This window comes from Protopterus annectens, chromosome 5.part0, assembly GCF_019279795.1.
Source record: "Protopterus annectens isolate FY-2018-M chromosome 5.part0, PAN1.0, whole genome shotgun sequence".
NCBI classification, from domain to species: Eukaryota; Metazoa; Chordata; order Ceratodontiformes; family Protopteridae; genus Protopterus; species Protopterus annectens.
Genome location: NC_056735.1, coordinates 89549457 through 89562353, shown reverse-complemented (window position 1 = coordinate 89562353; position 12897 = coordinate 89549457). Strand labels below are relative to the sequence as shown.

The window sequence follows — 12897 nt, the reverse complement described above, 5'->3', positions numbered from 1 at the left end:
CTAAAATACCACTCACTTAAAGCAATACGGAGACTCTCTTACAGTTTCCTAAAACAAATTCTGAAAATGAAGGTTGTTCACAGTCTGGAATCTGGCTGCTGATGGCAGGTTATAGCACCACCTGCAAGAAAGCTCAGTTCAGGGAGTCATGGCAATATAAATAGCACAAGAAAGCAGTGCTCGCTCGGGAAGTTACGGTAGTATAAATAACCACAAGAAAGCAGTGCTCGCTCGGCAAGTTATGGTAATATAAATAACCACAAGAAAGCAGGACTCGCTCAGGAAGTTATGGTAATATAAATAACCACAAGAAAGCAGTGCTCGCTCGGGGAGTTATGGTAATATAAATAACCACAAGAAAGCAGTGCTTGCTCGGGAAGTTATGGTAATATAAATAACCACATGAAAGCAGTGCTCGCTCGGGGAGTTACGGTAGTATAAATAACCACAAGAAAGCAGTACTCGCTCAGGAAGTTATGGTAATATAAATAACTACAAGAAAGCAGTGCTCGCTCAGGAAGTTACGGTAGTATAAATAACCACAAGAAAGCAGTGCTCGCTCGGGAAGTTATGGTAATATAAATAACCACAAGAAAGCAGTGCTCGCTCAGGAAGTTATGGTAATATAAATAACCACAAGAAACGGTAGTATAAATTACCATAAGAAAACAGTGCCCGCTCGGGAAGTTATGGTAATATAAATGATCATAAGAAATCAGTGCCCACTGTGAGATTTATGCTAATATAAATGACCATAAGAAAGCAGTGCCTGTTCTCAGTGCACCATCTTACTTCTTAGCAAATCCCTCCTCCTCTCCCTACAGAACAAGCCTTGGAGATCCATGGACAATACCCTCCTGTAACTCAAAAGCCCATGCCAGGGTCATCGGCTTGTTTAGGACTTTCACTACACTTACCAATAAGCAATCTCGCCTGTAGTGTGAGATGAGGTCCTCATCGTGTCCCCTATACATTCCTTTGGACAGCAGCTCTCGGTTATACTGATAGGCGTATATGAGGCAGATCAATGACTTCTCATAGCTGTGGGGAAAAAAATCAAATTCCTATGAAATGGTCTTGATAGCTAAACACCTAAAATAGAGATTTCTAATTAATTTACCTCATAAGACTAAGAAGGCAAAAACAGACTTTACCATCTTCATTATCCCTCAACACCATCCACAGCGACTTATCAAATCAGTAAATAGAAATGCTTAATCAAAAATTCATACTCAAGTAAGAACCATGTTGCACCCGATATTGTGGCCCTCAAAAAAACAAATAAGTGGTGTACACAAGCTGAAGGAAGTGGGATTAAAGATTTTGCTGTGAGTTATACAATACCAGCATCAAAATTAACTTACTTCATAACCTCAACTACATTCCTTCAGGAGGCAGGATTGCAGACATTTTCTTAATTCTTATTAAAAGTGCTTAATCGCTAAAAGCATATTAAAACAACAAAGTCATAAAGTAACAAAACAGTATGCAGAGTTTACAGAGAACTTTTGTGTAGAGTTGATGGCAAGTAAAAAAATTCCTGGGTCATCATCAAATGCTAGGAGAAAGAGGAAGTCACTCTTACAGAAAACCAAGCTACAGCAATGGCTAAGCCATCATGATAAAATGTTGGGGCATAAAAACCAAAAAGGCCAAACAGCAGGTGATTCAATCACTGCCCCATGGAATTAAGAGTTCCACAGAGCTGCAGGCCTCTGCATGACATCAGTATAGGACAAATAATCCCCTCAGGTAAAAGGGACTTGCCTGTAGGGGTAAGAAAAATCAACACACAGATTGTGACTAAGTTAGGACATAAAATGATAAGGGAGAAGTGCTACTTCCAGGTAGGCTACAACCCAACTTGAAATGAAAAGGAGTCCAATGAAAAAGACTCGCAGCTGAAATCACGGACCTGAGTTAATTATAGTAAGGAACTCAAAACTATCTCAACTGGCGTATCTATGAAATCAAAAGAAAACACTTCAAATGTAATTTGCATAACCTTGTCAGTGAATAACTGAAGCCACACAGATGTGTTATAAAGCCTCTAAGTATTAAGGCAGTACGTACTGTACAGCTGTCCACCCCCTGAAACAGCATGGCTAGTCAATTGTCTACAACTGGGATGTCCTTGTGCTGAAAAGCTGCTTTCTTATGGAGATTTCAACCGGGTAAAGTGTGCACTGGAGAGAGAAGGTGGGCTTTGTGAAGGTGCAGTTACTTGTGGAACCCTGGCACCAAACATACAGATAGAGCTTTTCAAGTTACTCAGGGCCTGCAATAACCACTGTGAGGTAGGCGTGGTATGCCTGTACATGTAGAGAACAGTTGGAAGGCAGGCACAATACCCTGCTTTGCAACTACTATGCCATCTGCACATTTAGAGGTAGTGCTCAGTAGCATTCAATGGGAAAACCCAGAAACAGAAGGAATACAAAGACATATGGTAACATTTTAGTTGCAACTGGGATTCTGAACAAAGGAAGGAAACGGCAACCTTTATAACTCCTTGTGGGGCTCAGGGATTAATCCAGAAATTTAGATTCCGTACTCAATAATGCTGTTGCTCCTATCATTTAAAACTGTACTCAACCCTTAAATTGTTGCCCCTGAACAGTTTGGAAAGGGACACCTTATTTGCAGTTGTTGCCAGTTCTAACCATAAAAATGACTATTTTTAGAGTAAGATGCCTATCAAATACTTATGTTTTCTATAGCTCTGCACAGTAAATACGAATTTAGACAGTTTTAAAATCCACCTCTTCAGTGCACACAGTTTGGGTCTACATAACTTCAGCAAATCCCGCTTCAGCAAATGGCTCTTCATCAAACTAATCATTGAAGCCACTAATCAGCGAAGCCATTAATCAGTGAACAAACTTTTCAGTGAAAGGTTTCCTAGAGCAAACAGACAGTAGTCCATAAAAAAAATGTAGGTGGGGGGCTATGCCCCCTAAACCACCCTAACTAAACATACCACTATAGTGGAGGAAAGGGCACATTCCAGATGGTGGTCAACCGTCGGTTTGCCCTAGGAAAATTTTTGCTGAAAAGTCTGTTTGCTGATCAGTGGCTTTGACGATTAGTTGATCGAAAAGCCATTCACTGAAGTGAGATTAGACGATGTGTTAATGACTCCAGAGTTCTAAACCAGGCTGACACTACCCGTTACTCCTTCCTTCTCTTCCTTTCTCTCCCCTCTCTTCCTTCTCTTACTCCTGGCTCTGTACATCTTACACCAGGCTGACACTACCCGTTACTCCTTCCTTCTCTTCCTTTCTCTCCCCTCTCTTCCTTCTCTTACTCCTGGCTCTGTATGCCTTACACCAGGCTGACACTACCCGTTACTCCTTCCTTCTCTTACTCCTGGCTCTGTGTATGTCTTACACCAGGCTGACACTACCCGTTACTCCTTCCTGCTCTTCCTTTCTGTCCCCTATCTTCCTTCTCTTACTCCTGGCTCTGTACATATCTTACACCAGGCTGACACTACCCGTTACTCCTTCCTTCTCTTCCTTTCTCTCCCCTCTCTTCCTTCTCATACTCCTGGCTCTGTACATGTCTTACACCAGGCTGACACTTCCCGTTACTCCTTCCTTCTCTTCCTTTCTCTCCCCTCTCTTCCTTCTCTTACTCCTGGCTCTGTACATCTTACACCAGGCTGACACTACCCGTTACTCCTTCCTTCTCTTCCTTTCTCTCTCCTCTCTTCCTTCTCTTACTCCTGGCTCTGTACATATCTTACACCAGGCTGACACTACCCATTACTCATTCCTTCTCTTCCTTTATCTCCCCTCTCTTCCTTCTCTTACTCCTGACTCTGTACATGTCTTACACCAGGCTGACACTTCCCGTTACTCCTTCCTTCTCTTCCTTTCTCTCTCCTCTCTTCCTTCTCTTACTCCTGGCTCTGTACATATCTTACACCAGGCTGACACTATCCGTTACTCCTTCCTTCTCTTCCTTTATCTCCCCTCTCTTCCTTCTCTTACTCCTGGCTCTGTACATCTTACACCAGGCTGACACTACCCATTACTCCTTCCTTCTCTTCCTTTCTCTCTCCTCTCTTCCTTCTCTTACTCCTGGCTCTGTACATATCTTACACCAGGCTGACACTACCCATTACTCATTCCTTCTCTTCCTTTCTCTCTCCTCTCTTCCTTCTCTTACTCCTGGCTCTGCACATCTTATACCAGGCTGACACTACCCGTTACTCCTTCCTTCTCTTCCTTTCTCTCCCCTCTCTTCCTTCTCTTACTCATGGCTCTGTACATGTCTTACACCAGGCTGACACTACCCGTTACTCCTTCCTTCTCTTCCTTTCTCTCTCCTCTCTTCCTTCTCTTACTCCTGGCTCTGCACATCTTATACCAGGCTGACACTACCCGTTACTCCTTCCTTGTCTTCCTTTCTCTCCCCTCTCTTCCTTCTCTTACTCCTGGCTCTGTACATCTTACACCAGGCTGACACTACCCGTTACTCCTTCCTTCTCTTCCTTTCTCTCCCCTCTCTTCCTTCTCTTACTCCTGGCTCTGTATGCCTTACACCAGGCTGACACTACCCGTTACTCCTTCCTTCTCTTCCTTTCTCTCCCCTCTCTTCCTTCTCTTACTCCTGGCTCTGTGTATGTCTTACACCAGGCTGACACTACCCGTTACTCCTTCCTTCTCTTCCTTTCTCTCCCCTCTCTTCCTTCTCTTACTCCTGGCTCTGTACATGTCTTACACCAGGCTGACACTACCCGTTACTCCCTCCTGCTCTTCCTTTCTGTCCCCTATCTTCCTTCTCTTACTCCTGGCTCTGTACATATCTTACACCAGGCTGACACTACCCGTTACTCCTTCCTTCTCTTCCTTTCTCTCCCCTCTCTTCCTTCTCTTACTCCTGGCTCTGTACATGCCTTACACCAGGCTGACACTACCGTTACTCCTTCCTTCTCTTCCTTTCTCTCCCCTCTCTTCCTTCTCTTACTCCTGGCTCTGTACATATCTTACACCAGGCTGACACTACCCGTTACTCCTTCCTTCTCTTCCTTTCTCTCCCCTCTCTTCCTTCTCTTACTCCTGGCTCTGTACATGTCTTACACCAGGCTGACACTACCCGTTACTCCTTCCTGCTCTTCCTTTCTCTCCCCTCTCTTCCTTCTCTTACTCCTGGCTCTGTACATGTCTTACACCAGGCTGACACTACCCATTACTCCTTCCTGCTCTTCCTTTCTGTCCCCTATCTTCCTTCTCTTACTCCTGGCTCTGTACATATCTTACACCAGGCTGACACTATCCGTTACTCCTTCCTTCTCTTCCTTTCCCTCCCCTCTCTTCCTTCTCTTACTCCTGGCTCTGTACATGTCTTACACCAGGCCGACACTACCCGTTACTCCTTCCTGCTCTTCCTTTCTGTCCCCTATCTTCCTTCTCTTACTCCTGGCTCTGTACATATCTTACATCAGGCTGACACTATCCGTTACTCCTTCCTTCTCTTCCTTTCTCTCCCCTCTCTTCCTTCTCTTACTCCTGGCTCTGTACATGCCTTACACCAGGCTGACACTACCAGTTACTCCTTCCTTCTCTTCCTTTCTCTCCCGTCTCTTCCTTCTCTTACTCCTGGCTCTGTACATGTCTTACACCAGGCTGACACTACCCGTTACTCCTTCCTTCTCTTCCTTTCTCTCTCCTCTCTTCCTTCTCTTACTCCTGGCTCTGCACATCTTATACCAGGCTGACACTACCCGTTACTCCTTCCTTCTCTTCCTTTCTCTCCCCTCTCTTCCTTCTCTTACTCATGGCTCTGTACATGTCTTACACCAGGCTGACACTACCCGTAACTCCTTCCTTCTCTTCCATTCTCTCCCCTCTCTTCCTTTCTTCCTTCTCTTACTCCTGGCTCTGTACATGTCTTATACCAGGCTGACACTATCAGTTACTCCTTCCTTTCTCTCTCCTCTCTTCCTTCTCTTACTCCTGGCTCTGTACATGTCTTACCCCAGGCTGACACTACCCGTTACTCCTTCCTTCTCTTACTCCTGGCTCTGTACGTGCCTTACCCCAGGAAAACACTACTCTTCACTCCTTCCTTCTCCTCCTTTCTCTCCCCCCTCTCTTCCTCCTCTGAGACATAGAATCCTGGAACATCAAAGTGAGGTTAGTGATGTGTAGTTAGTCACAGCACTATTAATGTACCTGTAAGTATGCCCTTTTCTTCACGGTAGTGCAATCTCAGAGTTTGTATATTTAACTTGGGGGTGTATTCAGTAATCGCACTGTTTTAATTAATTCTTGGAGTCCTGTTTCCTTAAGAACATGTAGAGTTATGGGAAGATTTCGTAGTGGATGTGTGTGCGCAGTGTAGGGGATTTCTTTATTAATGTATGTAATCAGAAAGTTTTAGTTGGTTTATTGTACCATTTTTAGTTGACAGCTTGGTTAGACATATCCAGAGAGTACATTCGATGTTCCAGAATTAGATGATGTAAGAATTCGATTGTGTGATTCTTTGGCAAACTCGTATCAATGAGTTGGGTTTCGACGAGGCCAGCTTTCTCTGATTTGAAGTAGACCTCTTTTACATATATTCAAAATGCTTAACATCTTTACCATTGGTTACCACTATTGATTGTTTAATACTCACTGCATGACTTTCTGATCTATTTATCCTGTATGTCGATTCTACAATTCGTTACTGCACTTCATGTGATAACATTCTGTAGTACTACATATTTTGGGAGCTTTTCTCCCTGGGCTTCTGACGAAAACAGAACTTACGCCCAGTCGGAGTTTCCCAGTAAACACGAACCAAACTGAACTCCAAAAAGCAAATTTCAGGTGTCTATCCACTGACCACAAGAAACAAGTTAGTTTTTTAGCGCTTTCATTCACTCATTTAATATGTGAACTTCATCAGAAAAAACAATGTTCTTGCTCATACTCCCTTTTAAACTAAAATTACAGGAAATTACATCAAACAATTAAAAAATAATAATAAACAATTAAGTAATTGATTTCAACTTGTAAAAATATCAACGTCACAAAAATACAAAAGTACAATCACTTCACATATAAATTAAATACATAAAATATAATGGACATTTATCTACATATATACTAATGCTACCTATTTAATAAAAAAACACTTCAAATTTATGGACTTGTTTAACCCCGAGATGTAAAGAACAGTTTTCAAAAAATTGATGTAGCATTGTTTGATATGTTTAGCCAAGGTGAGTTGGACTATGAAAGTTATGACTACCTTTTGGTAGAACATCCTAAACTGGCAACTTTTTTTGGCATTCTGAAAATACAAGTGTATCAGACAAACCCTCCATTTAGGCCTATTATTTCAGCCAAACATTCAAAAACTGAAAATATATCTGTTTGGCTAGATTATGTCCTAAATCCAGTGATACAGAAACCGAGATTCTATCTAAGGGATTCTTGGCACCTTTTAGAGCAGTTGCGTAGTTTAAATGTGCCATTAGAATCTACTAGTTTTGGTACCCTAGATGTTAAGTCCTTATATACATCGATTAGTCAAGAAGAAGGGTTAGAGTACCTCAGAGAATACTTGACTGAAAACACAGAATTTGTAAGTACTAAAATAAACACCGTTTGTGGTTTAATGGAACTAGTTCTAGACAATAATTTCTTTAGATTCAACAAAAATATTTACCAACAAATTTCAGGTGTAGCCATGGGGGCAAGGGTAGCTCCAGCCTTTGCAAACCTTGTGATGGCAAATTGGGAGTTGAAATTTCTTACAAAACATCATAGTTATAGCAAAGTACAAACTTACTATAGATTCATTGACGATTTATTCTTTTTGTGGACGGGTACTTATGAGGAGTTTGCAAACATGGTGAAAGATATGAACACCACCACGAATTTTCTAGAGTTTAAAATAAGTGGATTTGGAGAGTGTATTTCATATTTGGATGTACAACTGAGTATAGAGAGAGACAATAACACATTTATGAGTAAAATATACATGAAAGAAGTGTTTGCAAACCAATATTTACACAAGGATAGCCTGCTCCCACAACATATGAAAAAGGGAGTTGTTGAGGGTCAAATAATACGTTTGAGTAGACTTACAACAGATGACAACATATTTTTAAATGAAATGTTGTTTTTGAGATCATTATTCCTTCATAGAGGGTATGATATAGACTGGATAAGAAAGATAGAACAGGAAGTTATAGAATTGAGGGAAGGAGTAGCGAAACCTATTCTCTTGTCAAAAGATATCTGTATAAGTCCTGTTTGAATACTCCCAATGTCAATAATAGTTATCACACAGCATTTCCGATACCTATAGTTAATGAGATGTGGTTTGTAAAGGATATTATAGTAAATAATTGGAAAGTTTTGTTGGGTAATAAGGAACTGATTGCTAGAATAGGTACCATACCTAAATTTACTTACAAAAAGGTGCTGAATATGAAGTCGCTGTTAGAATTTGACAACAGGAAACCTACTACTGTTATTAGGACTGTTAGTAATAAAAAGGGAACTTATGCTTGTAAAAACTGTAAACAATGTAGAATCAGCAACAGTTCTTTTGTGACTTTAAAGCATCTGAATTACACTATATGGGCCAAAGAGTATTTCAGCTGCAATACTGAATTTGTAGTTTACATCGCTTGCTGTGTGTCATGTAACCATTATATAGGAAAGACAAAAAGGGCTTTAAAACGTAGGATATACGAGCATAACCTGGCCATTAAAAATAAAGACAAGATGAATTCTTTGGCTAAACACGCTACATTATGTTCAGATTTTAAGAAGTTTGAATTTTCTGTGGTGGAAAAGGTAGATGAAGTGATGTTTGGAGGGGATTTAAACAATATTTTAGAATGCAAGGAAACACTTTGGCAATTAAGCTTAGAGGCTGACAAGTTACCAGGATTAAACGAGTCCATAAATTTGAAGTGTTTTTTTATTAAATAGGTAGCATTAGTATATATGTAGATAAATGTCCATTATATTTTATGTATTTAATTTATATGTGAAGTGACTGTACTTTTGTATTTTTGTGACGTTGATATTTTTACAAGTTGAAATCAATTACTTAATTGTTTATTATTATTTTTTAATTTGATGTCATTTCCTGTAATTTTAGTTTAAAAGGGAGTATGGGCAAGAATGTTGTTTTTTTCTGATGAAATTCACGTATTAAATGAGTGAATGAAAGCGCTAAAAAAATAACTTGTTTCTTGTGGTCAGTGGATAGACACCTGAAATTTGCTTTTTGAGTTTCCCAGTAAACAAATGCTACATTAATAAAATAAAAACATAAATAAAAAGTCTTTTGTGCTCTATGAGCCATGATACACAGTTAAGATACTCTCAAGAAAAACTGCACTCATTTGAGTACACTGAGTATTCCAAGCGATACCAATGCATCACCTTACTATCAGTATCCACATTCACTCTGACCATCCAGTCCGCGGACCTTACTGCCAAGTATCCACATTCACTCTGACCATCCAATCCGCAGGCCTTTCTGCCAGTATCCACATTCACTCAACCATCCAATCCGCGGACCTTACTGCCAGTATCCACATTCACTCAGACCATCCAGTATGGGAACCTGCCAGTATTCACATTCATTCTGATCATTCTGACCATCCAGTCCGGGGACCTTACTGCTAGTATCCACATTCACTGACTGTCCAGTCCAGGGACCTTACTGCCAGTATCCACATTCACTCTGATCATACAGTCCGGGGACCTTAATGCCAGTATCCACATTCACTCTGACCATCCAGTCCAGGGACCTTATTGCCAGCATCCACATCAACTCTGACTGTCCATTCCGGGGACCTTACTGCCAGTATCCACATTCACTGTGACCATCCAGTCTGGGGACCTTACTGCTAGTATCCACATTCACTGACTGCCTAAGTCCAGGGACCTTACTGATGGTATCCACATTCACTCTGACCATCCAGTCCAGGGACCATACGGACAGTAACCACATTCACTGACACCATCCAGACCATTTGTACTTCCCTTTCATATACACTATTACTATTAAACACTGCTTCCTGTAGTTTTCTATTGCTGCAAAAAATAAAACAGAAACTAAGCTCTCCTCCCAGTGTTAAATGTTAGGTACTTAGTGCATGTAAAATGCTGTCTGCTTTTACCTTCTCTTCATAGTTAATTCGGGTTCCATCAAGTCCATCAGAACATGATCTCCCAAACATGATGTATACAAAAGTGGTGGTTTTATTCACATCATCCAACAGTTCATTACCCCTGCTACAAGCATGTCTGCAATTATACAGATTTCCAGTAATGGTGACCAACTATGACATGCATAAATTTAAAATAAGAGACTCAAAATATGTAGGAGGATCTGAGTTTGGAGCTTCTATTGCATCTTAGTCATCAGAAAGGCCCCCCTAAGCTCAATGGTAAGGAATGATTTTTAACAAAGGCTGCCTAGCTTCACAGTGATGACAGCAGTTCTAACATGGGATCAGAAACGAGTTCTCTCAGTTTATGGCAGACAACAGAGACTACAACCACAGAAGTGTCTACTACAGGGACCATAACAGGGAGTCGCTCTGTAGTCATAAGAAGTCAATCACCCACAAAGTGGAAACACACATTTGTTTAAACCTACCTCTGTAAACATTATGGAAGAAGATGATAGACCAACTTAGACAATTCTATATGGAAATACATGCCCAGCCAATGTGAACTGAAGGGACAGTCTACGTTGACCCCAGACAATGATGCGTTAAAAAGCACCCATTTCCGTCCACTCATCACTCCGCTAGGGCTGAACTATGGGACAATGAAGCAGCAGCAGGATTCACTGGATCCTTCTCAGTCTAGGACACTGAACCCTACTACGCACGACGAAGCCAGAAGAAGTGTGTTCTTGATTCTACGTGCTACCACAGAAGTTGTCATAGGTGCATCTCCCTGGATTCACGTCACTGGACAAAACAGAATACAGGCAGAAAAAACAAGTTATGTACTCACCATAATGTTCCATGTGTGTTGTCCATCTCGCCTTCATTTTTAACTGGTTGGGACAGTGTCCCTAGCACCATCTTTCTTGGGTGGCTCAAGGGAGAATATTCGTCAGAACAGCGGACCCAAAAGAGGCCCCGTTTCTGGAGGCCAAATCCACTTTGCAATGAGTGATAAAGGTATGAGGACTTGCCCATGTTGCTGCAGCACAAATGGTGTCAATTGGTAGTCTAGCCTGAAAGGCAGAAGTTGTTGCTATGGCTCTTGTAGAATGACCTTTTACTTTATAGGAGAGGTCTTCATTCTGAGATTTGTAAGTATAAGTAATATAGCCTGACAGCCATTTCAAAAGTGTGACTAGATACAGGAGCACCTTTTTTTTTTTTTTTTTTTTTTTTAAGAGTCTGAAAATGATACAAATAATTGGTCAGACTTTCTGAAGTCCTTTGTCCTATGTAAGTAGAAATGTAATTGTCTATGTACATCTAGTTGGTGTAGCATATATTCTGCCTTGCTGCCATAGCTGGGGGAAAAAAATGGAAGGTCTATGGATTGGTTCAAGTTAAATTCTGAACATACATTCGGTAGGAAGGATGGGTTTTATTCGTAGGGATACTCTGTCTTTGTTGAAAACCATGTAGGGGAGCTTTAAAGATAATGTTTGTAGCTCTGAAACTCTTTTAGCTGAAGTGATGGGTACCAAAAGGATTGTTTTCTAAGTTAAAAACTTATCACAGAATGATGCAGGTTCAAAAGTGGGAAGAATCAAAAAGAAGAAAACAAAATTCAGGTCTGATGGTGCTGGAGGGGCTTTAATGGGTGGTCTTAAAATAGTGCCTTTAAGAAATGCCTTGCAAAGCCTGTGGGACATTACATTCAGCCCTGATTCACCTAAATGGAAAATAGATGTTGCTGCAAAATGAACTCGAATAGTAGCTGCAGCTGCGTCTTCATTAAATAGCTTTGCCAAGAATTCAAGAATGGAAGCTATTGGGGTAGAGAAGGGGTCAATGTGATTCATAGACTAGTACAAGGATTATTCAATACCCAAGAAGCAAACCTTTTCCATAGCCTGGCCATGTTTGGAATCGGAGCAGCCAAGTTGTCAATTTGAGGGCTTGAAGGGAGGGGTGGAGCATCCCTGATGCACGAGTCAGAAGGTCCCGATCTAGGTCCAGAATCCATGGCTCCTCCTGGAGATGAGACCAAAGGAAAGGGAATCAGATTTGATGAGGCCAGTATGGGACGATGAGTATCAAGTCTCTCCCAAGGAACTGACTTTCTGAAGAACTTTGGCTATTAATGTAAAGGGACGAAAGGCATAGAGGAGACTCAAGGGTCAATTGTGAACAACTGCACCCCTTGGTGACTTTCCCGGAGGTGGGATTAGGGCAAGATAACTGCTGCATTTGACATTCATGTACGTGGCAAAAAGGTCTCAGCAAGGCTAGCCCCATTTGCGGAAAATCATCTCGGCTACTTCTTGTTTTATGGACCACTCATGAGGCATCAGAATCGCTCTGCTTAGTTTGTCTGCTATCGTGCTGAATTTTCCCAGGATGTGTGTTGTTATCAAAGTGTTGGGAGGAGGTAGCCCACTGCCATACTCTCAGGGCCTCTTGACAGAGGGGGGTAAGACCTGGTTCCTCCTTGTTTATGTACCACACAACTGACATGTTGTCCATCTGTATTGCAATAGTTCCTATTGAAAGACAGTCTTGGAATGCTTGCAAGGCTAGAAGCACCGCCCTCATCTCTAGGACACTGAAGTGCAAATGGGCCTCGTGATCCTGCCAGGTATCTTGGACTGTCTTTCGCAGATAATGCCCCACCCCCATCTGGGAAGTGTCCGTGGTCACTGTGGCTAAAGGCTGTGGGAGAACAAAAGGTCGACCTAATGTCACGAGTGGAG

The 12897-nt window shown here is 41.5% G+C and overlaps 1 protein-coding gene across 1 annotated transcript in view; it reads right to left on the bottom strand.

The window, feature by feature from the left end:
• The window catches only part of USP25 (ubiquitin specific peptidase 25), a 2531105-nt gene that overhangs the window by 176106 nt on the left and 2342102 nt on the right, over positions 1 to 12897 (bottom strand). The window contains exon 25 of the mRNA XM_044071806.1: positions 918 to 1041. Within this exon, the coding sequence (XP_043927741.1) occupies positions 918 to 1041 (124 nt within the window). The remainder of the gene's footprint in view (positions 1 to 917; positions 1042 to 12897) is intronic.